This window comes from Oryctolagus cuniculus, chromosome 9, assembly GCF_051225735.1.
Source record: "Oryctolagus cuniculus isolate XC-2025 breed Fujian yellow rabbit chromosome 9, ASM5122573v1, whole genome shotgun sequence".
In the NCBI taxonomy this organism is placed as follows: domain Eukaryota; kingdom Metazoa; phylum Chordata; class Mammalia; order Lagomorpha; family Leporidae; genus Oryctolagus; species Oryctolagus cuniculus.
This window is the reverse complement of record NC_142875.1, coordinates 85330012-85357143: the sequence shown is the minus strand read 5'-3', so window position 1 is coordinate 85357143 and position 27132 is coordinate 85330012. Positions and strand designations below refer to the sequence as shown.

Sequence of the window (27132 nt, the reverse complement as noted above, 5' to 3'; positions counted from 1 at the left end):
CAATGGAGAGAGTCCCATAGAACATGGGTTTCAGTAAAATTCAAAAACAAGATTTATGAGCCCAAATAGTGCCTAAAAGATGCTGAACTTCTTTTAATATTCTGGGTGCTGACAAGATCAACAGAAGATGTTTCTTGATGCTATCAGGGATGGAGTGTCCTGAGGTTGACCAAGTAATTTTCAGTAATTTAAGGTGGCACTCTGCACAGGTCCATCCTTTTTAAATGAACTCTTTGGTGAGTATTTGTTTGTATGTTGCACACAATGTGTCTAATGAATGTCCTCAGAGGAAAATGGTGTAACATAATGTCATATCTGTGTTCCAGGGGAAGTTTGTATGCAGTTAAAGTCTTCCCTGCAGGAATTTAGATATTGGCAAGGTATTGGCTTAGCTATTGCTAAGCTAGCTTGTGTGTAGCTACCAGGTAAAGGTAAATTGTGTCCCTTCAGAGGCAAAAGAAAACCATGACCAGGAAGCTTTTGAAATAGGAACTGAGAAAAGCATATTAGACCAATTTGTAATAGCATAATATTTTCCAGTTGCAGATTAAATGGAGTCACTATTTCAGTAATATTGTATCTGGAGGTCTTACTGGGCCATAGGGCATAGTTCAATGAGAGGTGCCATGTACTGTGAATTTAAAAACAGGCCATACTGGTTTGTAAGAAGAGAAGGAAGGGTGGGCATTTGGCCTAGCAGTTAAGACTTGGTTAGGTCACCAGCATCCCAGGCTGGAGTACCTGGTTTTATTTCCCAGCTCCAGCTCTTAACTCCAGCTTCTAGCTGATGCAGGTTCTTGGTGATAGTGGTGATGGCTCAAGTGATTATGTTTCAGCCACCTACATGGGAGACCAAAATTGCATACATACATACATACATACATACATTCTTGGTTCCTGACTTTGGCTGAGATATTAGGGGGAATGAACCAGTGAGTGGGAGTTCCCTCTATATCTCTCAAATAAAAATAAATAAAATATTTTTAAATGGATTATTTATCCTAAAAAATGAAAAGCAGTAGATGTAAGGTTTCAGTCCTTATAAGCCTTGCCTTGATTTACATTGAGCCATATTAACTAGTTTAACTAGGAATGTGGTCCATGAGTTTCCATTTTACCAAGTCAACTTGTATATGTCAAAAACTTAATTCTGTTTCTATTTATTAACCACTGGGTCAGAGTTTCTATACTCACTTTGAGATATTTTAGGACAATGTGTGCTATGAGCCTGGGAAATTGAGGCAACATGGTAATTCCTGTGTTTATAGTGAAATATGGTTATGCACCCTCTCTTTTTTGTTCAGTAACTCTCTAGACTTTTAATCTTTAAATCTGTATTATAATCACAGAGGGTACTTTATTTAAATTTAAAGAAATCCAAGGAATAGCTAGAGTTAAAGTCCAATATTAAGGCCAGGGAAGTTTGCTGGTCGGTGCATGAAGCAGATGTTTAAGGTAATGCAGACGCTGTGCTGTGGAAATGCAGAAGTCAATCCGTGCCGTTTTTCTTTCATTGCATAAATTCTAGGAGTAAATTTTGGATTTCCAGTTGGGTTCAAGGATGGACTTCTGTTTCAGATTTTTGTCTCTTCTGTTATATCTGGGTTTCTCTCTCAGTCTACCCTCCCCCCATCTGTTTTCGGTTGCCATTGTTGTTACTGTGGCTTCTTTCTACTCTGCTCCAATTATAAAGTCCTTCCTCTAGTATTGTCCAGATTAGGGACCTCCCCTTAGATGGTTACTTCTCAGGGTTTAGGGACAGTGGGCTCAAGTGGGGTCTGAATTAACCCCTTCACAGGACTGCAGGATGCCCTGGTAATTTTCTGTATATCTCCAAGGACCAGGAATTTTATGGTGACAGGCAGCAACCAAGATACTTAAGAGCCCCGCAGAACCATCTGCTGTGCCAGTGCAGACCGCAGCACTCTGCATGATAGGCTGTTGTTCTCGTCCTCTCCAACTCTTCCCCCATCCTGCTTAATGACTGCGTTGTCATCAGCTTCCACCCCAGTGGGCCTGTGTCTTGCATAGAATCTAGTGGTTCCCCTGAGTGCTTTATAAATCTGGAGCAGATGACTGGTTGGAATGCACAACCCGTTGGTCATAGGGTAATCTTTCCCCTGAGCCCAGCATCAGACAGAACTTCGTTTGCAGATATACAGGTAGGTCTAGGCTGAGACACAGTATTCTCAGCCTCTGATAACCACAATAAAATGCCTAGGACAGGCTGACCTTACCAAAAAATCTTACAAAACCTTAGCTCATGGTTTTGGTGGTTAAAGGCATGTGACTGGCATTGTCTCAGTTCAAGTGAGGACCCTTTTGACTGCACCATGTCATCCAGATGACAATGTGGGAGTGTGGGAGCCACAAAGTGATCCAAGAGACAGACAGCTTGGGTGGGATTAGGCAGGGCATTTATAATAATTCTTTCAGCAAAAACTACCAAGGAGTCACAGAAGAACCACCTTTAACCTTTTTGAAAGCAGTGCCCTCTCCCCAGTAAGACCTAAGGACTTCCCACCAGACTCCACCTCTGAAAGATTCCACCACCTCCTAGTAATACCACCCTGAGACCAAGCTTCCAATACATGGACCCCTGGGGGACACTCAGACCATAAACAACCGCAGCAGATGCATACCAACAGTGATTTTTTAAAAAGATTTTATTTATTTATTTGAGAGGTAGAGTTACAGACATTGAGAGGGAGAGACAGAGAGAAAGTTCTTCCTTCCATTGGTTCACAACCAAAATGGCTGCAACAGCTGGAGCTGCGCTGATCTGAAGCCAGGAGCCAGGTGCTTCTTCTCGGTCTCCCATGTGGGTACAGGGGCCCAAGGGCTTGGGCCATCTTCTACTGTTTTCCCAGGACAGGGCAGAGAGCTGGATTGGAAGAGGGGCAGCTGGGACACAAACCAGTGCTCATATGGGATGCTGGTGCCACAGGCAGAGGATTAACTTACTGCACCACAGCGCCAGCCCCCCAAGGTGATTTTTTTTATAAATTTTCTTTTACTTTTTTTTTTTTTTTTGACAGGCAGAGTTAGACAGTGAGAGAGAGACAGAAAGAAAGGTCTTCCTTTTCCATTGGTTCACCCCCCCAAATGGCTGCTATGGCTGGCACACTGCAGCCAGCGCGCTGCGCAGATCCGAAGCCAGGAGCCAGGTGCTTCCTCCTGGTCTCTCATGCAAGTGCAGGGTCCAAGCACCTGGGCCATCCTCCACTGCCTTCCCGGGCCACAGCAGAGAGCTGGACTGGAAGAGGAGCAACCAGGACAGAATCCAGTGCCCCAACTGGGACTAGAACCCGGTGTGCTGGCGCCGCAGGTGGAGGATTAGCCAAGTGAGCCACGGCGCTGGCACCTCCCAAGGAGATTTTAAGAACGACTCTACCCTGATCCCATATTTCTACTCCTACAAGCCAATTAATTATTGAAACTTTAAATTTAGATGCTCGTAATCTATAGCACAAGCTCTGTAGGACTCAACAATGCTGCATGGGGCAGTAGACCTCAGAACACAAGCTAGTGGGCAGCAAGCTTGCTCTTGGGCAGCACAGTTACCTCACAAGCCAGAGCATGAAGGAAGAGCCTATGGGTGCTGCTCCTTGTCTCAGCACCCTGATCACAGCACCTGTTGTTACAGTCACTCTGAAGAAATAAAGTGGTTCTCCAACCAGAGTTGATTGTGATATCAGGACAAAGCAACAGAGTCTGCAAAAGCTTCTTACGTGTATCATTGAGGTATCTGGAGAGAGCAGTGCCAGCCTCCCAAGACAAGTCTGAAATGGCTTGAAAAAGCCAGGAGAGAATGCTGGCTTAGAGTTTCTCTTATCATCAAAAGAGCAAGGACGAGGGCTCCCCTCGCGTTGCCTGGGGATTGTGTGGCTGGAATCCAACCCCTACTCCTGTCTCTTTTACCAGCATCAAAAGAGGAAACACTTGCTTTCATTTCAGCTTTCCTAGATGTGAGGCCAAAGGAGTGAGAGTGGGGAAGAGGGAAGGGATTTGAAATTAACAACTGTTAGTAGTGAAACATCGGATGGGATGCGACTCTTTATTATAATTCTTGAATATTATTTCTTTTTGCCCGTTGTAAATACTTTTTCATAATTTTATATTTGGATTGTTCATTGTGAATATATAGAAAGTCACTTGATTTTTGTATGTTGCATTTCATTGTGCACCTTGCAAAGATCTTTTATTGGTTCTAAGAGTTTTTCAGTGAACTTTTTTGGGATTTCCTATATACAAGACCATGTCTTCTGCAAAGAGAAAGTTTTGCTTTTTGTTTCTGGGTTTCATACTTTTAATTTTCTTGCCTAATTGCTGTGACTAGAACATCACAGACCATGCTGGATAGAAGTGATGGGGCAGACACGCATCTCTTATTCCTCTCTGCTGGGGAAAGCATCGAGTCTTTTCTGTTAAGTATGACGATAGCTGTTGGTTTTCTTAGATGCCTTTTATGAGGTTGTAGATGTTTTCTTTTGTTCCAAGTTTGCTAAGTGTTTTTCCACATCTATTTGGGGGAATCACGAAGTTTTTCTTTATTCTACTAATGTGATGTAGTACATGGTTAGATTTCTATATATTAAACTAATATCGCATTCCTGAGATAGGTCTCACTTGGTCATGACATGTAGTCTTTTTTATATGTGGATAGTTTCAGTTTACCAGTATTTTTGGTGAGGATTTTGCATTTATAAGGGTTACCAGAGGCAGTTTTCTTTTCTTGGGATGGCTTTGTCTGGTTTTGATATAAAGGTTATACTAGTTTCAAAGAATGACTTTAGAAGTGTTCCCTCCTATTTTGTTTCTCTTTGGAATAATTTTTGATGAATTGATATTAGTATGTCTTTAAATGTTTGATATAATTCACCAATAAAAATGTCTGGGGCTAGAGCAAGTGTTGGGTTCAATGGTTACGATGCTCCTTTTGTTGCTCCAATCAGACTGCCTGGGTTCGAGTCCCAGCTCTGCTTCCAGTCCTGGCTTTCTGCTGCTGTGCACCCTGGGACACAGCAGTGATGACTCAGGTAGTTGGGTCCCTGAAGCCCACATGGGAGACCCAGATTGAGTTCCTGGCTCCTGGCTTTGGTCCAGTCTCAGCTGTGTGGGGATTTGGGGAGTGAACCAGAGAACAGAAGATCCCACTGTCTGTCTTTCTGCCCTTCAAACAGATAAGAAATATATAACATAAAGATTTAAAACTTATATAACTGGGGGCTGGCGCTGTGGCGTAGCGGGTAAAGCTGCCGCCTGCAGTGCCGGCACCCCATATGGGGGCTGGTTCGAGTCCCAGCTGCTCTTCTTCCAATCCAGCTCTCTGCTATGGTCTGGGAAACCAGTACAAGATGGCCCAAGTCCTTGGGTCCCTGCACCCACATGGGAGACCCAGAGAAGGCTCCTGGCTCCTGGCTTCAGATCGGTACAGCTCTGGCCGTTGCGGCCATCTGGGGAGTGAACCAGTGGATGGAAGACCTCTCTCTGCCTCTCCTCTCTCCGTGTAACTCTGACTTTTGAATAAATAGATAAATCTTTAAAAAAAGTATATAACTGGGACTAGACTTTTCTTTGTGTGAAATTTTTAATTACTAATCCAACCTCTTTTTTTAAGTGTATTCAGATTTTCTATGTCTTCTTGATTCAGTTTTCATAATTATGTCTCTTTGGAATTTTCCCACTTTATTAGGTCATTTAATTTTTGAGACACAATTGTTTGTAGTAGCTTCACATGAAGTGTTTTATCTCTGAAAGATATTAACTATAACAACTTTTTCATTTCAAATTTTGATCATTTTAAAAATATATATTTATTTATTTTTTGGAAGTTAGGAGGAGAGACGTACAGATTGAAAGAGCAAGAGAGAATCCTCTGCTGGTTCATTCCCCAGATGGCTGCAGTGGCCAGGCTGGGCCAGGCCAAAGCTGGGAACTAAAAGTTTGACCCAGATCTCCCATGTGGTTGGGAGGAAACCAAATAGTTGGGCCATCTTCTGCTGCTTTTCCCAGGTTGCCAGCAGGGAGCTGAATCAGAAGTGGAGCAGCTGGGACAGGAACTGGCACCCACATGGGATGCCAGCTTGCAGGTGGCAACTTTACCTGCTACAACACAACAGCCCCAATATTTATATATTTTAAAGAGTGACAAGGAGAGTGGGAAAGGATGAGAGATGGAGGGGAGCGGAGGGAAGGGAAGAGGAGAGGAGGGGAGAGATAGAGAGAAAGAAAAAGAGTCTTCCATCTGTAGGTTCACTCCCCAAATGGCCGCAATAGCTAGGTCTGGGCCAGATTGAGCCAGGAGCTTCATTGAGGTCTCTCACGTGGGTGAGAGGGGCCTAAGTACCTGTGCCAGACTCTGCTGCTTCTGCCCCATTTAGCCAGGAGGTGGATCATCAGTGAAGCAGCTTGGACTCAAAATGATGCTGTAATATGCTGGCATGTCAGTTGGTGGCTTAGCTGACTGTACCACAAAGCTGTCTCCTAATTTTTGTAATTTAAACCTTCTGTTTTTGTATGGGGAGCATCAAGCTAAAGATACATTAACTTTATTTACTTTCCTGAGAACTGTCTTCTGATTTCATTGGCTTCTCTATTGTTTTTCTCTTCTATGTTTGTATGTATTTCCTCTGTGTTTTCTTCCTTCTTTTTGGTTTAAGTGCAGTTTGCTCTTCTTTTTTCTGTGTCTTTAAGTCTAAGTTTACTTTATTGAATTAACATCCTTTTTCCTGTTTTAATCCAGGCCCTTACAGGTAAAACTCTTCCTTCTTAGCATTCGTTAGTAGTTTATCATAAGTCTTGGTCTGTCACGTGCTTATTTTTATTCCTATTAAAGTATTTTCTAATTACCTGATCAGTCCTTTGACCCAGTGGTTATTTAGGTTTGTTAATATATTTGTAAACTCTGAAATTTCCTGTTACCAATTTTTAATTTCTTTTTAAAGGAAGTTATTAATACAGTAGAGTCTCAGGATCTAAAATATTTTTATTATTTCAGAGGCAGAGGGGACAATGAGAGAGAGAGACATACAGACTTACCTACAGCCAGTTTACTCCTCAGCTGCCCACAACAGACCAAAGCTGGGAGCTGAGAACTCAATCCAGGTTCTTACATGGGTGGGAGGGACTGAACTACTTAAGCCAGTATCTGCTGCCTCCTGAGGTATGCATTAGCAGGAAGCCAAAATCATGAGTAGAACCAGAAGTCAGACACAGGCATTCTGATAGGAATACAAATGTCCCAACTAGCAGTTTAACTGCTGGCCAAATTTTGCCCCATGGGCTTAATTTGTTGAAAATTATTTTGCTAGCTAAGATTCTAAGTTGACAGTTTTTATGTTGACAGTTTTTATGTTTTGAATCCCCTGGACTTAGAATATATCATCTCAGGCCGGTGCCGCAGCTCACTAGGCTAATCCTCTGCCTTGCAGCGCCAGCACACCAGGTTCTAGTTCCGGTCGGAGCTCCGGATTCTGTCCCGGTTGCCCCTCTTCCAGGCCAGCTCTCTGCTGTGGCCAGGGAGTGCAGTGGAGGATGGCCCAAGTGCTTGGGCCCTGCACCCCATGGGAGACCAGGAGAAGCACCTGGCTCCTGCCATCAGATCAGCGAGGTGCGCTGGCCGCAGCGCGCTGGCCGCGGCGGCCATTGGAGGGTGAACCAACGGCAAAGGAAGACCTTTCTCTCTGTCTCTCTCTCTCTCACTGTCCACTCTGCCTGTCAAAAAAAATTTTAAAAAAAGAAAAAAAATTAAAAAAAAAGAATATATCATCTCACTGCCCTGTGGCATCCACTACTTCTGATAAGAAGTCAGTTGTTAATCTATTGCTCCACTTGTACCTGATGAGTCATTATTTTTTCCCACTTTGAAGATTTTTTTCTTTCTACATTTTTTTTTGTTGTGATTTATCTAAGTTTGAATCTCTGTTGGATTTTCTTGGTATTTTAAAGTGTGCATTAATATTTTTCATAAATTTCAGCACATTTCAGTTACTTATTCAAAATTTTTGCTGTTCCTTTTGGTGTCTCTTCTCTTTCTTCACTACCCATTATTTTTGTGTTATTGTACTTACTGGTGCCCTACAACTCTTTGAGGCTATTATCTTTTCTTCCTGTTGTTCTTCTGTGTTCCTTTGATTGTGTAATATATAATTAATCTGTTTTCAAATTCACTGCTTTTTCTGTCTGCCAGTTCAGATCTGTTGTAGAGTCCCTCCAGTTAATTTTTCATTTTAGTTATTTCACTTTCCAACACCAGAATTTCCAGTTTGTTCCTTTTTCTATTATTTCAATCCATTTATTTCTATTTTCTATTTGATAAAACATTGTGGTCACACTCCTGTTACTTCTTCAGGCACAGTTTTCTTGAGTTCTTTGACTAGATTAATAGTAGATGTGGGAAGACTTTCTGCAAAGACCTGCTGGTACTTTGCATGTGAGTCACATTTTTCTGTCATTTTCCATGTCTCATTATTTTTGTGTGATTTAGACATGTTAGTTACTATATTTTCACATTTATGGTTATGGATTGCTTCCTTTCCTCTCTGGGCTAGTTGCTTTCTTACTTATTTGCTAAGTGACATAGATGGTCTGTGGTAGTGAAGCCTGTGCCTCCGGCATTGTGAAGTCACTCATGTCACTGCACAGAAGGCACACACTCAGGCATGTGCACTGTCACACTGACAGTGTCTGAGCAGGGCTTTCTTGGACTGCTTACCCCCAGTCTCTGCTAAGCAGCTTCCTCTGGTATCACACCCAGCTTCAGGCTCCACTGATTTCTGTCCTCATCGTTCTCTACAGTGTGGTGAGTCAAAAATCACAGACTGATGCAGTGAAATTCAGGCTCCTCTTCAGGGCTCATTTGATGAGCCACTCCTGGAGGGTAGGTCTGGCTCCAAGGTGGCTCTCCTCATCTCTTCCCCGGCTCTGTCTGCGCATTAACTTACCTACGGTTTATATTCTTGCCTCAGTGAAGCCAGGAGGCTCCCTCTGACATTTTACCTTCGAAATATCCATTATTTCTAAGAGTATTCTTAGGCTGTAACCTCCTCCACACTTTGCCCCAAATAAATTCAGTTCCAGTGCAAGGACTTTAGAGATATCTCTGTTCTTACTGCCTGCTTCTACTCTTGGGTGAAATCTTTCGGTCATGAATGTGATTCTGAGAGCGGTGATTTCTCCTGGAAATGACTCCTGGCTTGTAAGTGGGGTGCTTAGTAGTGCCAGTAGCCTGCAGTCTTTTCTTTTTACCTGTCCTTGTCTTGAACCTGTCATCTACAAGTGAGCCAAGGCAGTGGTGATTCAAGCTCTGATAGCTTTGAGCCTGCTGTGCCTGGGGCGTTGTCCCTGTCCTACACACTGGGGCTGCATGTAATTTATTCTGTGCAGCATGGACTTGGGCTAGAGTGAGGATGAGAAGTGATGGTGGCTTTTTATCCCAGTGAGCCACTTGTAGCCTTTGACTCCAGGGAGAGGAAACCTGACAGCACGTCCTTTTTTGGCCACACCCATTTCTGTAGACTTTCCTTCTTTCACAAATATGGGATTATTTTCCAGAAAAGTTGTTTTGATCAGATTCTTCTCACTTGAGTTTGTATAATCTAAAGTCAAGTATTGATTGATTATGTGAGAAATAATGGATAATTAAACATAGTATCAAAATTTGATAGATTTAATGTGACTTACTGTTGAAATTACATCTGATTTTTAGCAAACCTTTTACTGTTCTACACACATAATCCAAAACCAGTTTGGTATAAACTTACTGTGAAAGTTATATCTGATATATAGGGATACTGTCACTCTTCTGGGGGGCATCACCTAAAAATATATAAAATGGCAGAACAATTTAAAGGCATTGAATGTGACATTAATTGATGATACAAAAATAGCATTTCTCCTTGTTAAACAGTGCATTATTGCTTCTTTTTCCTAGTTGAACATTTTTTTCCTAGTAATAGTACAGACCTGAGCTGGGAATTTGCAGTACCAGTTCCCTGTCCCTCTTTCTCCCTGTGCTCACCTCATTATCCATCTTCTACGTCCTGACTCAGAATCAGGAAACCAGAGCTGTACAGATTCTGCCTTCACCTGGACGTACAGCTAGACCTGGCTTCCTTTTTGGAGGCACTGCTAGGGAGAGGCACTTTTTTGTGAGCCACTATCCACCAGATGTGGTGTCTACTGGTTCTCCCTGTATCTCCATAGATGGATGCTTTTGAATCCATAGTTTCATCCTTGATATTTTAGACATTGATTGTTTTTACAATCAGGCTATTGTTTAAATTGTGTGTAACCTGAAACCTGGTTTTCATTGGATAGGAAAGAGTTGAAGCCAGCCATTGAGTGCAAGTACTCCCAGGAAATAAGGCTGCAGGCAAAGTTGCTAAATGGTTTGATGAGGATGATTTTGCAGAACAGGAGGGCTCTTGGGCCTTTTCAGTGTCCTATCAAAGGGCAGTTGTGTGTTGAGAGTATTCCGGTTCTGTCTGGTGCTGAGGGCCTTCTTGTAATGTGATGGTCATCGCATGGCTGACAAGGGGAACCCAGCTCAGACTGAGAGCCAGGAGGCACTGAGGTGCTGGGTTTATAGACTACTGTTTTATTATTTCAAAACAAGCTATATCTGCACATATCTGGGCGGTAATTTTGAAGTCGGGACTAATATAAAAACAGATCATGGAAAAAAAGAGAAAAGAAAATGTTAATTTGGTCACCTGTCAAGGTCAGTTACTCAGTCTTTATACTAAATGTAATTGTCCCGTGCCTTACATGCAAGGATCCCTGCCTGAGAGGAAAGTGATTTTCAGGATTAGAGGGAGGGCTCAGGGTTACACAGCCAGTCAATGGGAGAGCTTAGATTTCAACCTGACTAGCCCCACTCTATGCCTGCAAGCAGATGAAGGTTAGTGACGTTATGGGCATAAGCACCTGAATTTTTATTCCAAGTTCTTCTCCCCACAGAGACAAAGAATTCAAAGTAGAGGGACAAATATAGTGCATGAGTGAGGGCAGGCTTTATTTAAAAGTGAGAGTGGACATAGTGTGAGTGTGGGCCACCCCACATTGAGAGATAACTGTCGCAAATGGGCCAGAGAGTGGCCTATGAGAAAGGAGCTTTGTAGGAGGCCAGAGGGCACATAAGGAAAGTACAGAGGCCAGAAAGCAAAGAGGGCCATTCGCACATGTGTGAAAGTTCCTTTGATGCAGTAGGGGTGGCATCCTAATTGAATACACAAATGGGGTGGAGTCTGGATGGGGTTTAGTGTGTGTAAGACTTTCTGGGAGTTTCATGGTGCCTCCACATGGAGCTTAACTTCCACATGGCCATATAGCATCCTCTCCTTCCTGGTCCTGGATGAGACTGGGCATATTGAACTGACAGGTTATGGGGATGAAGTTAAGTGCAGGACTTTACAGAACTTGTAAAAAAATTTCCAGCTTCATTTATTTCTACCTTGCTCCCTGGTTAGCTCCCATATATCAGAAAGAGGATTCTCTTACTTGTTTCTATGAGACTTACTACATTCTCACTATAATCACTAATACATACATGCCACAAGGGTTCTGTGTCCATCATATGTCAAAATTTAAGGTGTAAATCTCAATTTCCCACATCTAAGGACATTTGCAACGATGGGTATTTTCTTTACATTCTGCATCCTGGGCACTTCAGACACTTTCTTGGAGCCTTATGAAAGGATTATTTGTCCCCAGCTCAGCTGTCCAATTAGATTATGCCCTTCTCCAAGGCAAGGGCTACATTTCTCCTGAGGTCTCCGAAGCACGTGGCCTGCAATAAGGGGCCTTTCTCTTAGGTTCACCTGCAAATGTGCTGAGTCAAACCCTGGCAGATCAATTTCAGTCTGTTCTCAGGGAGTTGGCTTAGAACTCACACTCCATGGCATTCTCTGTCTTGCTGTTAACTGAGAAACTTTTCGTTTTGGTCTGGATTCATCTCAGCAGATTTAAAGAAAGCCTCCAGTTCCAATGCTGCAAAATCCAGTCTACCGAAGTCTGGACTCCGTCCTCCTGGCTACTCACGTCTCCCAGCAGCCAAGCTGGCGGCGTTCGGCTTCGTGCGGAGTTCCAGCGTCTCCAGCACCCAGTCGGTGGACAGCGTGCAGCCCGAGCCCAGCAGGCCGGCCAGCCGTAAGTGGGGCGGGGTGGGCGGGCGGGGCACCTGGGCTGTCTCGGGCAGACAGGGTGCTGGGGATAAAGATGGCTTGCAGTGTAACTGTGTGTTATTTTCCTTGCATGACTGGTGGAGTATTTGGATCTCTGCCTTTCGTTGGCCATTGTCTTTTAATCATCTAGTTAAGAAACACCGCCTGTTACTATCATTTTCTCTGTTGTGGGGAGTTAATGTGCCAGGAAAAGATTCTAAAGCTCCCCTTACAATCTAGAGGACTGATCCAGGGACTGATTCTGGGAGCCCATGGCTTCATAGATTTCGACTAAGAAGTCAAAGACCCAAGAAGGGTGTTAACGGTACTGTGCCATCATGAAGCGTATTAGACATTAACAACAGCTGAAGGAGTCGTTTGGTCAGTGTCTTATGTTGGTGGAGCATTTGATTGGATTTCTAACAGATGACTAAATGGTGTTAAACACGGGAGGCTCTGTGTCCTCGCCCAGGAAGGTAAAGTCCCCAGTAGCTGAGACTGCTGCTGCAGGCCTGTTCCCCGAGGCTGATGTTGTAGACTGTTTTAAAGTGTGAATTAGTCACCTTCCCAGCAAGTCACAACAGCCAGCGTGGGGTCTGGAGGCTCCCATTTGGCTGAGCTTGTGATGACACACCTCAGCCTCATCAACTTCAAAGTCACGGCTGCTGGTTCTGAAGCTGTGACAGCTCAGATGCTGATTGTCAGGAACTTGCCAGAGGCCAGGAAAGTCTCAGAGGTGCTCACGTGCAGAGCTGCTTGGAAGGGATCATAGAAGTGCGGCAAGTGGGAGTAGTGAGAGAAGGCAGCGAGGAGAGATAGAGGATTTTTTCAGTTTTCTTTCTCCGAGGGTCTTTTCTGTCTTTTATTTTTTTTATGCAGAGGGAGGCGTGAGGTGGTTTGCAGAGATGATGAGGGAAACGTTTGTACCTTTCCAGTTCTAAGTTTTGGTCTATTTAGCTATTCCTAAAAATAACTTAATTTTCCTTTGTCTTGATATATTTGTCAGCGGGCTCTTGGGGGTGTTTCTGTGGTTTGCCTGGTTTTCTGAAGGCACTGTGGCTCAGCTTTCAAATGGGGATTCATTTTAGGACCATCACTGCATCTTAGAGATTACATCATTATGTGACAGATATCTCAAAATCTACACCATGCTAAGCAGTAAAGATTATTTGCAAGTATGTGATCCTAGTTTTTAGATGTGTGTGTGTGTGTGTGTGTGCACAGTAGCAATCTGAAGATTTTGAAGTACAGGAGGAACTATTTATGCCATCATTTTTTGTAATAAAATTCCCAGTGACATGTTTCTCTTTAAGAGAGAGAATTAAAAGAAAAAAGCCTCGTATGGTGTGTGTCTTTCCAAGGAAGCAGTTTGGATTTTGATTTCTTACAAAGAAAAACAATACACCTCATGGTGAGTTAAGCTGTGTCCCTGTGTCAGCAGCTTCGGTTAAAAGAGAGCTGACAGGTGTGGACAAAATAATCCCAGCTGTGCTAAGGACATTTTCTTCTCACCTCTGCGTCTAAGTATTGTGGGGACTGGGTCTCCAACTGGGCTCAGAGAGATCGCCAGCTAGACTGAGTTCAGGTTCATGTCTTCCTGTGTGCAAGAATACAACTGGGAGATGTAGATAGAAGTGAACAGAAAAGCAGGATTTACTGAGAGGCAGAGGGATAGTACACACTCAGATGTGAGTGTGGGCAACCTCATGGGGAGAGTTGGCCTTACCTGTCAGGATCTGTTACACCACCATTGAGTGCAAATAGTTTATCCCAAACCTGGTGAAACTGGGCACCAATAGTTAACCCTATACTTGGTGACATTTCTATTGCCCAGTATTCGGCTGTCCCAGCATTAATTGTACACGTGCCTCACCTGGGATGTTCTAAACCTCTAGAACAATACATTTACAATGTATAAAGAATGTATAAGGAACTTTGGTCAACAATTGCCAACAACCTTATTTCAGACCCTGCCAAACTGTCTTTTCTAAAACAAAAGTCTTTTTCTGCCTTGACTAGTGATCTCCAGGACTTCTTTGGATTAGAAAATTCTAAACCTAACACCACCCAGGCTGAGGTTGAGCTTTTTATAGGATAAAGAGTGGTACCTGGGGCAAGGCCCCATTGAATGTTCAATGGAGGCAGGGTATAGGGTGGGGCCACAGCACAGGTGTTCTCCAGGAAGGGGTCCTGTGGTGTCTGGCCTATGATGGGGAGAGGGGCTGAGCTGCGTGATGTGGAGTGGCTGAGCCGAGTCTTCAGCCGTATTGCACTGGGTGGAACATGATGGGATTTGGGTGGTGCACATGGCCTAGGTGTTAGCATTCTTTAGCTCCTCACCACTCACTAACTACCTGCCTACCCATACTGGAAGGGGTACCAATAGGAGCCCCCTGAGTACCCAGAAAGACAGGCCTGTTATGTGCCAAAGAAGATAACTCCTAATTTAAAGACTTCTCTCTCTTTTTAATTTGAAGTAAAAGTAATTCTTTATTAAGGTAAAATGATTTTCAGAATGGGTCGCCCAACAAACCCAACAGTGTACTGTATGTAAGAGATGCATCCAATCAAAAAGGCTTGGAAAGTTTGATAATTAAATATACAGCAGAGAAATAGAAAACAAAGAAAGTAGGGGATGTATGCATTACTATCTCATATTAAGGAATTCAATACAAAGACCATACAGTTAGGAAAGGGGGTATAAGGGATATAATTCAGTGGAATTAATATGACATCCACATTTTTTACCATATATGATATATATTAAACAGTTTTGCATTAAAGTGATACTCTAGTCAGAATTGTTTTCTCTTTATGTATGCTAGACTTGATTCTCAGTTGTCTGTCACTTATCCTGGTTTCTGTTCTTTGCTGGAGAGACAATGCTTTGATGACAATGATCAAGTAAAATGAGAGGGGCGGAGTCCTTCAATCCTGTCCTAGCAGCCAAGATTTGCTAGTTCAGCCCATGGAAACAACTGACATAAGCCCAAAATTGGTCCATGTTTGGTTTCTGCCAGAAAGTGAGTCTTTTTACGGATGCTACTTTCACAGAGGAATCATTTAATGAGAGATTTAATTAGTGATTACATTCTAGCACAGTAGATGCCTTAAAACATGAAACATGAAGGTAATAAGGAACTAGTTGCAAAGGTATAATTCTTATTTTTAGAGCATTGTGCACATTAATAGCTTGTGGGAAATCCATACTGGCTATGGCATGCTAGAATTGGGACACCTTTAAGTGATTCCTTGTTAGTGTTTTCTGGGCTACCCTGACACTTCGTGTGCTGTCTTCCTGGGTCAAGAGTGGCATGAGCTCACAGTGTAGAGAGCAAAGGCCCATGCAGTCCTGTGGCCTTGAGGCCGTAGGACCTCGTGGGTGCCTACCATTCCATGTGAACCTTCCCCCGCCCTGGCTCAGGCTTTGTCAGAGGCTTTCTAAGTGCCTTTCTGTGTCTTGCACGAGGTTGTGTCCAATGGAGCATACCTAGGGAAAGGAATTATGTTGCTGGTCCTTTGAACTGGCTGGTATATCATGGTGCAGTCCACTCATCATCTGAGAGCGGAGCAAACCACTCAGTGAGCCTTGCTCTGAGCCCAGGGCGGGGCTGTTCTGCCTCTGTTTCCTTCTGAAGGCTGCCTTACATGAGGAAAGACGTCCTCATGGTTTAAATGTCTTTTCTTTCTATTAAGAAACAAATCTTGGGGCCCACGCTGTGGCATAGTGGGTAAAGCCACCGCCTGCAGTGCTGGCATCCCATATGGGCACCAATTCGAGTCCCTGCTGCTCCACTTCTGATCCAGCTCCCTGCTAATGTGCCTGGGAAAGCAGCGGAAGATGGCCTAAGTCCTTGAGACCCTGCACCAATGTGGAAACTCCTGGCTCCTAGCTTCAGATAGGCCCATATCCTGCCGTTGCAGCTGTTTGGGGAGTGAACCAGTGGATGGAAGATTTTCTCTCTCACTCTGTGTGTGTGTATGTGTGTGTGTATGTGTGTGTGTGTGTGTATCTCCTCTCTCTGAAACTCTGCCTTCCAAATAAATAAATACATCTTAAAAAAAAAAAAAGAAGAAGAAGAAGAAAATCTCGAAGTCAGAGCTTCCTGGAAAAGCTCCTCAGGCCAAACCCCCCCATCCTCTCCCCTTCCCAGACTGTCAGCCAGACCCTCTGGACCCTCTGAGGCTGGAGAGGGTTCTGTCTTGTGAAGAAGCCCCTCTGAGCCTGAGCAGCTCTCATGCTGGCAAGTGCCCTCTATGGACTGCAGCCGCCTCCTTGTAATTTTCCACAAGTAGCCACAGTTCCTGAGGGTTGGTTCAGCTCCTTTCTCTTGGTCATGCCTCCAGGAGAGCCCCAGGAGGACCCTTCACTCCTACACAGATTCTTCGCTAGGAGAGCACCAGGGTCACCCACCAAGAACATCAAATATAATCTCAAATTACCCCAGTTAGTGGCCCCCCAGGGGGTAAGGAAATTTGATGACTTTGAATTTCCCCGTGTAAACTTAGGCCTCATTGAATGTGTGGCTCATGAACTCTATCATTTTCCAAGAAGGAAAAGATCCCAGCTATGCTTCAGGTGACTGTAGAATTCAGTGTTGTGACATACTGCAGGCTAAAGTATGCCTGGTTGCCCAGGTAATCAATTATTAGGTGTAGACTTCATTGTGGCAGTGGGCAGGTAGGTGTAACTTAAGTCAGAACCTTCAGGGGAATGTGTAGAGGGGAGATAGGAAGACTTAGGGTTTTACAAATTAATCATTAAGGAAAATAGATCATATCACCCAAGGACAGAATAATTCATGTGGGGGATCTTATTTCACTGAGGGTTCTGAATTATTGACTAAATTATCGATTGCCCAAGAAACAAAAAACACTTATCAGAACAGAACATAGCATTTGCAGCTGGTCTTTCCAGTTTCTCCTCCTCTTCCTCTCTTTGCAAATACTGTCACGTTTTTCTCTACGGGATAGGTAAGCTAAGAACAGAAATCATGGGGCAAAGAATTTGGAAAACGAATAAGGAAAAAAATGGGACTTTTTCTCCTATTCCTTCTCCTGGTCCAGAAAGGTCATGAATGAGGGGGATGCAGCCAGGGAGGTGGGCAGAGAGGCTGAGGTTTGCATCAGTAATCGACCAAAGGACACACCTGCTCAGTGCCTGAAAAATGGCACAAAGTTGAAGGTTGGAGGAGGAAGGTTAACTTCTGACTAGGATGATCAGGGTTTTTCTTTTTTAATTTTATTTCTTTATTTGAAAGGCAGAGTTACAGAGAGGCCGAGGCAGAGAGAAAGACATATCTTCCATTTGCTGGTTCACTCCGTAAATGGCCGCAATGGCCAGAGCTGGGCTGATCCAAAACCAGGAGGCCAGGATCTTCTTCCAGGTCTCCCATGCGGGTGCAGGGGCCTAAGGACTTGGGCCATTTTCTACTGCTTTCCCAGGCCACAGCAGAGAGCTGGATCGGAACAGGAGCAGTCAGGACTTGAACTAGTACCTATATGGGATGCTGGCATGGCAGGCAGTGGCCCTTGTTTTTAATTTTTAAAAAGCAATTTATGGGGCCAGCGCTGTGACATAGCAGGTAAAGCTGCTGCCTGTTGTGTCGGCATCCCATATGGACACCATTTCAAGACCAAGCTGCCCCACTTCCGATCCAGCTCTCTGCTATGGCCTGGGAAAGCAGTACAGGATGGCCCAAGTCCTTGGGCCCCTGCATCCACATGGAAAACCCAGAAGAAGCTTCTGGCTCCCAGCTCCAGCCATTGTGGCCATTTGGGGAGTGAACCAGTGGATAGAAGACTTTCTCTCTCTCTCTCTCTCTCTCTCTCTCTCTCTCTCTCTCTCCCCTTTGCTTCTGCCTCTGTTAACTCTGCCTTTCAAATAAATAAATAAATCTTAAAAAATAATTTATATATGAGGGAGGGGGAGGGAGAGTGTTCTCCCTTCAGCTGGTTACTCCCCAAATACCTGGGAGCCTGGAACAATCCACGCCTCCCCCATGTGTGGCAGAAAGCAAACTACGTGAGCCCTGCACACTGCCTCTCGGGATCTGCATTAGCAGGGAACTGCAGTTGGGAACTGGAGCTGGGGATCAAACCCAGATCCTCCCATGTCTCAGCTGCTGGGCCAAATGCCCAGGCTCTGCCTTCCTTTCTGTTCAGTGATGAATCCTGGTCAAGCTTTCCTCTCTGGGCTGTGTTCCATCCTCCTTGTTCTTGTCATCATCTGTGGTCACTCAACTAAGCTATGCCCCGGGTCTCTTGTCTTGCCAGCCCACAGGCACAGGGCCCCAGGTCATCTTCCATTTGGCCCTGTTTTGATTGCTCCGTGGTGCTCCTGTGCCTGCTTCAGCTCTTTGCGGGTTGTCCAGGTCCTCCGTGGCCTGGTCCTGGCTTCCTTCTCTGCTTTCCGACACATCACCCCTTGACACACACCTTGGCTAGACTCGATCACATTTTCTTCTGATAGTATGTACTTTTCTGCCTTCCAATTCTGGTTTAAACGATTCATCTATGGAATGAACCACCCCCCACAGTCTGTGCAGATTCTGTCACTTTAAACCGTGGATGTCAAATTCCGATTTCTCTGAAAAGGCTGAAGCAGTGTGACTGTTTCCTCCCGGAAGTCCCAGAGCTTGCTGCTTGCGTCACTTCTCACATGCTGTCTGTTGTAGTTGTGTGTGTTTCTGTGGTCTTTCTCTCCTTATGGAGGGTAACCTCTTTGAGGATAGGGTCCATGTGTCTTCATAATTGTAGCATCTCTCACAGTAATGAGCATTGTCCTTTATACGAGCAGACTTTTAAGGGAAGTTCTCTCTCTAGTAAGTTTTTATTTTATGTAAGAGTGTGGAAGAAGAGACTTTTGAGAGTAACCTGTGTAGTATTCACAGTGTGTCATACTGAGAACACATTTGTATTTCTTGCACAGATTTTAAATGTTGATGAAGCTTATAATTATGATTTTAACAAATTCTTAGGATTTCTAAAATGTTATTAACTGTGATGTACCTATAGATAATTTATGTAAATCTAAGAGTAGAAAGATAATAGATCATTTAAAATATAATTACACTCAGAGGTAAGAAATCTTACATAGACTGGCCTAATAGACTCACAGATGCCTACTGACCTATATATCTTCTTATGTATGATTAGTCATTTTGAAAGAATGTGGCCCCAACTCTGCTGTTGAGGTTATTCTTGAGAGAGTTTCAATGTTTCCAAAATTAAGTGTCTTGATTGCAGAGATTAAACATTCCCATTAAATTCTAGAATTTGATTTCTTGTTTTAAAACTTAAATAGAAGTTTTTTTTAATTATTGAATACATTTTATGTTCTGGGGAGAATATTCTGAAGTGAAAAATCACTAGCCTTTCTGGACAGTTAATCAATGAAAATGAGCGTTAATATGAAAGCTGTTTGCAATGTTAACTTCAACATCTATGCTCATGGATACCATAAAATACGTCCATATACATAACACGTTTGGTTTTCTGCGTCTGGCACACATTTTATATAAGATCAGAGTTGATGAGAAGTGTTATTAAGAACTGCTTCAGAAACAGCCATTAACCCATCTCATGTTCCGTTGGTAAGGAGGGAGTCATTTTTTATTCATGGAGAAGGAGCTGTAAGTGGCTTCTGAGGTCACATTTCAGAGGAGCTCTGGGCTGTTCGAGATTAAGCCTTACAGATGTCTTTCATTCCCTGTCAGAGCCCTCAGACAATGGTCAAGTGCACTCCAGGATGGAACTTGAGAGTAAACTTGTTTTTGTTTTTTAAAAAATTACTCATTTATGACTTCAGGATAAACTGGAAGTTTGGAGAACATCTTTTTATTTGTAGCAAAAATAGCATCTGGGTGAACTGTCATTTTTCTTGGCTGTCTTGCTTTTCTGTTCACTTCCTTTCCCCAGGTCTGCATTCTCAGCACTTTTGTGGTACACACGAGCTCAGCAATGAGTCTACTCTGATCTGGACTCCAGGGTCCTCAGGCCTGTGAGGAGTGGGGAGAGGGGATAATGCACAAGTCCATGCAGGGAAGTGTTAGTGTGCCCATGGCTGAAGACCACCTGCCCTTGATGGGGTGGGGGAGGGGAAGGAGGCACAGAAGGGAGGAAGCATCTGGTTGCCCCTGAGTTGGGGTGAGCAAAGAACTTATACCCCACAGTTCCTCCACTGAGTGGCTCAGCACTACTGCACTTTTGTCTTTGAATGCAATCATCCCATCATGGTTTTAAGTAATGACAGTCTTTCGGATTTGCTGTAAAATATGATAGCAAAAAATAAATAAATAAAACTGGAGTGGGGTAGTAGATAAAAAATATTGGCAAAGTTTTGAAAATGGAAGATGAACCATGAGGGTTCATTACACTACTTAGCTCCCCTTTTTGTATATGCATTGGTCAATTTTTCATCACCATCACTTGAGGCAACTGACTTCACAAAGAGAAAAGATTTATTTGGGCTCATGGGTCTGGAAGGTCACTGTCTTTCCTTTAAATCCATGAGGACCCACTCATGGAGGCTGTACCCTAATCACTCCATCCACTGCAATTATCTCCCAAATGCTGCATCTCCAAGTGCTGTAATTGGATCAAGTTTCCATAAACTTAATACTTGTTTAAAAGAGATATTTTATTTATTTATTTGAAAAGCACAGGGACAGAGGGAGAGGAAGAGACAGAGAATGAGATCTCCATCTGCTGTTTTACTGCTCACATGGCTGCAACAGTTTGGGCTGGGCCAGGCTGAAGCCAGGAGCCAGGAACTCTGTGCAGGTCTCCCATGTGGGTGGCAGGGACCCAAGTACTGGGGGCATCTTCTGCTCCTTTCCTAGGCACATTAGTAGGAAGTTGGATCAGAAGTAAAGCAACCAGGACTCCAAACTGGCCTTCTAATATGGGAGGCTGTGTTGCAGGATGCAGCTTAATCCCCTGTACCACAGCGCCAGCCCCGCATTCTTACTCTTGACTCACAACTTTGGGATTTCAAGCCCTGCATGTGTTTGGAAGCCAAATAATATTCACACCATAGCAGCATGTTTAAAATGCTCCATAAAAAGAGGTTAAAGTCCTACCTTCTCCCTGTATTGGCTTTTATTTCTTTGTGTTTTATTATTTCTTCTATTTATTCACTAATTTTTACATTTAATGGTCCCTAGAATGTTCTTAGGTCGACACTTGCTTATTTTTTCTTTCAGTTTTATTGAAGTCCAGTGGACAAGAAAGACTGGATATATATATGGTGTACAATGTGATGTTTTGATTTATGCATACATTGTGAAGTGATTATTGCAATCAAGGTAATTAACACACCCATCATCTCACATAGTTACCTTTGTGTGTATGTGTATGTGTATGTGTATGTGTGTGTGTGTGTGTATGTGTGTGTAGGGAGAACATTTGAGATCTGCTGGTTGGTGGGGTGTTTAGCCTGTTGGATTAGGTGTTCCTGTCCCACATAGGAGTGCCTGACTCAGTGCTGGCCTCCAGCTTCCTGCCAATGCAGATCACTAGAGAAGGCAGTGAGGAGTCATGTAATGGAGTCCCTGCCTCCAGTGTGAGAGGTCTGAACTGAGTTCCTGCCCCCAGCGTGAGAGGTCTGAACTGAATTCCTGCCTCCAGTGTGAAAGGCCTGAACTTAGTTTTCCTGGCTCCCAACTCCAGCCCTGGCCCCGTTGCAGCTGTTGTGGCCTTTTGGGGGAGTGAAAGAACAGATGGAAGCTCGCTCTCTCTCTGCTTCTCAGGTAAAAGTTAAAAAAACAACACACATACAAAACTACTCTCTTGGCAAATTCCAGGTACACAACACAGCAATATAAACCATCAGCCCCATGTTGCATGCTGGCTCATCCCTTGTATCTGAAACTTTGAGCCCCTGCACTATTATCTCCCCATGGTTACGAGATGGTACAGCGCAGTGGTGAAATCATGGACTCTGGAAACAGACAGCCTGGGTTTACATCCTACCTCTGCCATTTGTTAGCTCTGTGACTTTGGGCAAGCTACTTTACTGCTCTGCACCTCTGTTTCTTTATTATAAAATAATAATAATTATTATGTAATTTAAAAATCATCAATAGAATTGATAGGAACAGTAAGTGGATTAATATTTGTATATGCAAAGTACCTAGAATACAGCATAATAACATCTTCATCATCCTCATCCTCATCATCCTCATCCTCATCATCGTGTTTCTGTGGCCATTTCCATCCTTGGACATGAAGTGCATGAAGTTCAAGGTCGAGAAGGATTCAGAAGCTCAGTTGGAAAAATGGCAGTGTTGGATTAATGATGTCTGCAGGATGAGGTATCCGCCTGTCAGAGACCTGGTGTCCATCTGGTTCTTTTTTTTTTTTTAAAAAAAGATCTATTTATTTATTTGAAAGTCAGAGTTACACAGAGAGAGGAGAGGCAGAGAGAGAGAAAGAGAGAGAGAGAGAGTCTTCCATCCACTGGTTCACTCCCCAGTTGGCCACAATGGCCGGAGCAGTGCTGATCCGAAGCCAGGAGCCAGGAGCCTCCTCTGGGTCTCCCAGGCAGGTGCAGGGGCACAAGGACTTGGGCTATCTTCTACTACTTTCCTAGGCCACAGCAGAGAGCTGGATCGGAAGTGGAGCAGCCGGGACTCGGACTGGCATCCATATGGGATGCTGGCACCATAGGTGGCGGCTTTACCTGCTACGCCTCAGCACTGGCCCCCCCATTTGGTTCTCAACTTTCATAATCACCTCTCACGTGGATGGTGAAAGCTTTGTGAGTGTTAAGCTGAAACATAGCAGTATTATCAGTTATGAGACAGGGAGGTGAAGGCCAATCTGATGATTTTCATGTGAACCCTTTTTGGGGCCAGAAGCTTGTGGTTTTTGGATATTGTAAAATAAAAGCAAAGGAAGTCGTGTTTTGATTTCTTTATCTAAAAAGGCTGTGCCATGCCTTTAGGATATAATCATTTAAGATAATACATTCAGTTGGGTTCCCTTTAAATGAAACATTTATGCAAGGTGACTAATACATAGCACATTAATCTAAGCTGATGGCTTTTAAAACCTTTGCTCAAAATAGAAACTGTGAGTTGGATCTGAATTATTTCTGTAACTTTCCAATGTTTGTTGAGAAACAAAAAAGGGAACATTTGATTTTTCACTATGTAAGGGGCTTCTCACAGCCTCTGATTTTGCTCATCTGATTTCCATTGTACTGGGGTTTCCTTTGTTAAGTATCTCAACCCAGTTTGGGTGGGTAGAGAAAAGAGAAGAATGTGAACAGCAAAATATCCTTCTGATTTTCTCTGGAAAAGAGGAAGTTAAATAAATGTCATTAATGGATTTAAGTATCTAGTTCCCTGGAATCTGTAATTCCATTATTTAAAGTATTCATTTTAGGGGGAAAATAGAATTATTTAGACTGAGTCTTGCTATTAATTTTCCTACTTATCCCCACACAATTAAGTTCTATCTATTTCCTGTTTGCTTCCTTCACTTACGTTTACAAAGATTGTGTTTTTTTCTCAGTACTATTCTGGATTACCTGCACAGGACAAAACTTTCATTATTATTTAAGTAGTGCCTAGTTCATCCACCTTACAGTTTCACAAAACTGTTAGCAATAACCCTGTTGGAGCAGGTGTTTGACTTCTGGTTAAGATGCTCACATGCCTTATCAGAGTCTCTGGGCTTGACACCTGCTGCTGATCCTAGCTCCTGCTAATGCAAGCCCAGGAAGGCAGCAGGGTGATGGTTCAAGTGATTGGTCTCTTACTGCCCACACCTGGCCATGGCTGACATTTGGGGAATGAACCAGTGGATAGAGGGGATCTCTCTCTCTTTCACTCTCTTTCTCCAATTTTTAAAATTAAAAAAAAGAAACCATATTGACCCTTTTGGGTGCCATATTTGATTGTGCTCTAGCTTATTCATGATGTGTAATGAGGAAAGGACATCTTGAGATATGGGAATAGCAACATGCATCAAAATAATATGCACCAAACCAGCATTTATGGTAATAGTCTTTGGAATCCTCAGTTTAACCTCACTGGAGTCATATTTTTATTATACAGTTAAGAAGGATTCGATTAAATTAATTGACTACTCCTAGCTGTCATGAGCTTGGATTCTGTGACTTTTTTCTGTAAACAACAACAACAACAAAAACTCTATGGAATCACTTATGGTCCTAAATGGGAAATGCCTAGAATCGTATTTGAGGAACGTTAATAGGATAGTGGTGTATACAGTAACTTGAAGATAGGAACTGGGTGTGAGAGACCTTAATGCTTCTGCCCTGCCCTCCCCCAGAGATGCATCAGGGTGCAAATAGGTTCTTGGATTCTGTCGAGATGCAGAAATTTGTATTTTCATATAAAGGAGATGTCAGACCATTGGTAAAATACTGTCTAAGCAATCAGAAATCTCTTAAATTGGCGTTTATAGATAGAAAGAAAACTTTGCTTCTTTGAAATGCATATCATGGCCCATGAATTTGCCACGCAGATGGTAGAACTATTACATCGTTTTAGACACCTCACATTGCATATTCTTCACAAAAGCAGTCTGAATGGAAAATAAGATAAGACAGAAATGCACAAGATACATGGAGTGAAATGTAGATTTTTATCTGCTAGCAGTTACCAACTGAAAGGAGATATTATAGATCCTGTGATTAAGACTGTCTCAACCCCATCAATGCTGGAGCTGCTACTGATTGGTTTGCTCAACCAATAGACACCAAAAATTGCATCTGGCAAATGTGATCGCTTTTTGACACTAAATTGACATGTTTTGCTGAATGTTCTTACACAATTAGATATGAGCAAGTTATATGTCTGAAAGACAGTTTGGGGTTCTTTGGTGATTCCAGTAAGTTAACTTCACCAATGAGGTCTGCATATCAATGACAACTCTATGCATGTGAGAATTTGGTATTAGCATCTGAAGATTCCTTCCAGCTGTGTCATAAAGATGACTTTGAGCCGGCGCCGCAGCTCACTAGGCTAATCCTCTGCCTAGCGGCGCTGGCACACCGGGTTCTAGTCCCGGTTGGGGCGCCGGATTCTGTCCCGGTTGCCCCTCTTCCAGGCCAGCTCTCTGCTGTGGCCAGGGAGTGCAGTGGAGGATGGCCCAGGTGCTTGGGCCCTGCACCCCATGGGAGACCAGGAGAAGCACCTGGCTCCTGGCTCCTGCCGTCGGATCAGCGCGGTGCGCCGGCCGCAGCGCGCCGGCCGCGGCGGCCATTGAAGGGTGAACCAACGGCAAAGGAAGACCTTTCTCTCTGTCTCTCTCTCTCACTGTCCGCTCTGCCTGTCAAAAAATTAAAAAAAAAAAAAAGATGACTTTGACCAGGTCAACTGGCCATATGCTCTGGGGTAACTAAAGGGTCACTAAAGACTAGCCGTTGTTGTTTGCTTTTGTTTAGACTCAGTTCATCTTGTCATGAACAGTAACTGATTGAAATACTGGAAACACTGATTACATCACTAAAGATGATGTATTTTTCTGTCTTTATATCTAATACATATTTCATAATTACATATAAAAATTGTTTTATTTGTTTCTTTTTTCCCCTTTTAAATTAGCATGGTATTAAAATGTCAGGAAGGTGGACTGGACTGGTAGCCAGAGCTATTGGATGCTAATCTCAACTCTTAACACCAACCAGCTGTGTGACCTTAAGCAAACTAATTTACTTGTTTGGGCCTCGGGTTCATTTATTGTTTTTTGTGTCAGAAGATTTGGCTTAGTGGGTTAAACAGCTACCTGTGACACTAGCATTTCATATGGGTGATGGTTCAAGTCCCAGCTGATGCCCTTCTGAACCAGCTCCCTGCTAATGTGCCTGGGAAAGCAGCAGAGGATGTCACAAGTACTTGGGCCTCTGCCACGCACATGGGAGACCCAGATGGAGTTCCAGGCTCCTTTCCGTCTTAGCCTAGCCCAGCCCTGGCTGCTGCAGCCTTTAGGGAGTGAACCAGTGGATGGAAGATGTCACTGTCTGTCTCTCTCTGTCTCTGTCTCTGTCTCTCTCTCTCTGTCTTGCTCTCCCTTTCACATAAATTCAATAAATAAATCTTTAAAAATTATTTTTGTATTTAAGAGGCAGAGGTACAGAGAGAGACACAGAGGCAACTTCATTCGTTGCTTCACTTCCCAAATATATGCACTGATCAGGGTAAGGCCAGGGCCAAAGCCTAAAGCTGGAAACTCAGTTTAGAAACTGTCTCCCATGTGAGTGGCAGGGATTACTTGAGTTATCACTGCTTCATCCCGAGATCTGCATTAACAGGAAGCGAGAGTTAGGAGCTGGAGCTGGGAATCACACCCAGGTACTCTGATGTGGGATGAAGATGTCTTAACTGCTGGGCCAAACACCCACACTTGGGCCTCAGGTTCTTTATCAACAAAATGAGGTATTTGGACTTGGTTATATTCAATGTTCCTTTTAAATCATTTGTCAAAGTTTCATCAATGTTGAACTGAATGACAGAATGTGTGTGTGTGTGTGTGTTCCACTTAGTGGTTGTGGGACTATAACAAGCATGATACCAACCAGATCAATCAGGCGTTGTAGGGTTGTTGCTGAGTCTTTACGAGGTTGATGTGATGCCAGTGCTATTTTAACTTGGCACACACGGAGCCATAAATAAAGCATGAATCAGCCCTCCGTAAATCTGCTTGCATGCCTGGCCCACAAAGCTCCTCCATCTCTGCCATGCGAGGGCTGTGTGGGTGCCTTCACCTTGGATATCCGCCTATCAAGCAGTTCAGGACCTCGTAAAGATAGCCAGGATGCTCTGAGAGCAACAAAACCCTGCTAGGTAGAGTGAGATGTATGTCCTATGTTCGATTTTTATCCGGAATACATGCAATAGGTTTAGATTATATGTGGGTGATTTTTGATGTAAATGTCTAGTTCTTCCTCTCCAGCGAGTGGGTGAGTCTCCTTCCTGTGAAGCTAAGATGTTGA

General features: G+C 43.5%; 1 protein-coding gene across 8 annotated transcripts in view; it reads left to right on the top strand.

Moving 5' to 3' along the window:
- The window catches only part of MTUS2 (microtubule associated scaffold protein 2), a 663520-nt gene that overhangs the window by 254622 nt on the left and 381766 nt on the right, over positions 1–27132 (top strand). For 7 of the 8 annotated variants that reach the window (XR_016213358.1, XM_089304269.1, XM_051834128.3 and 4 more), the window contains one exon: positions 11962–12150. Coding sequence is in view for 7 of the 8 variants with exons in the window: in XM_089304269.1 (XP_089160395.1) it covers positions 11962–12150 (189 nt within the window). In the remaining variant the exon portion in view is untranslated. The remainder of the gene's footprint in view (positions 1–11961; positions 12151–27132) is intronic. The other variant, XM_051834132.3, reaches the window with a different exon arrangement.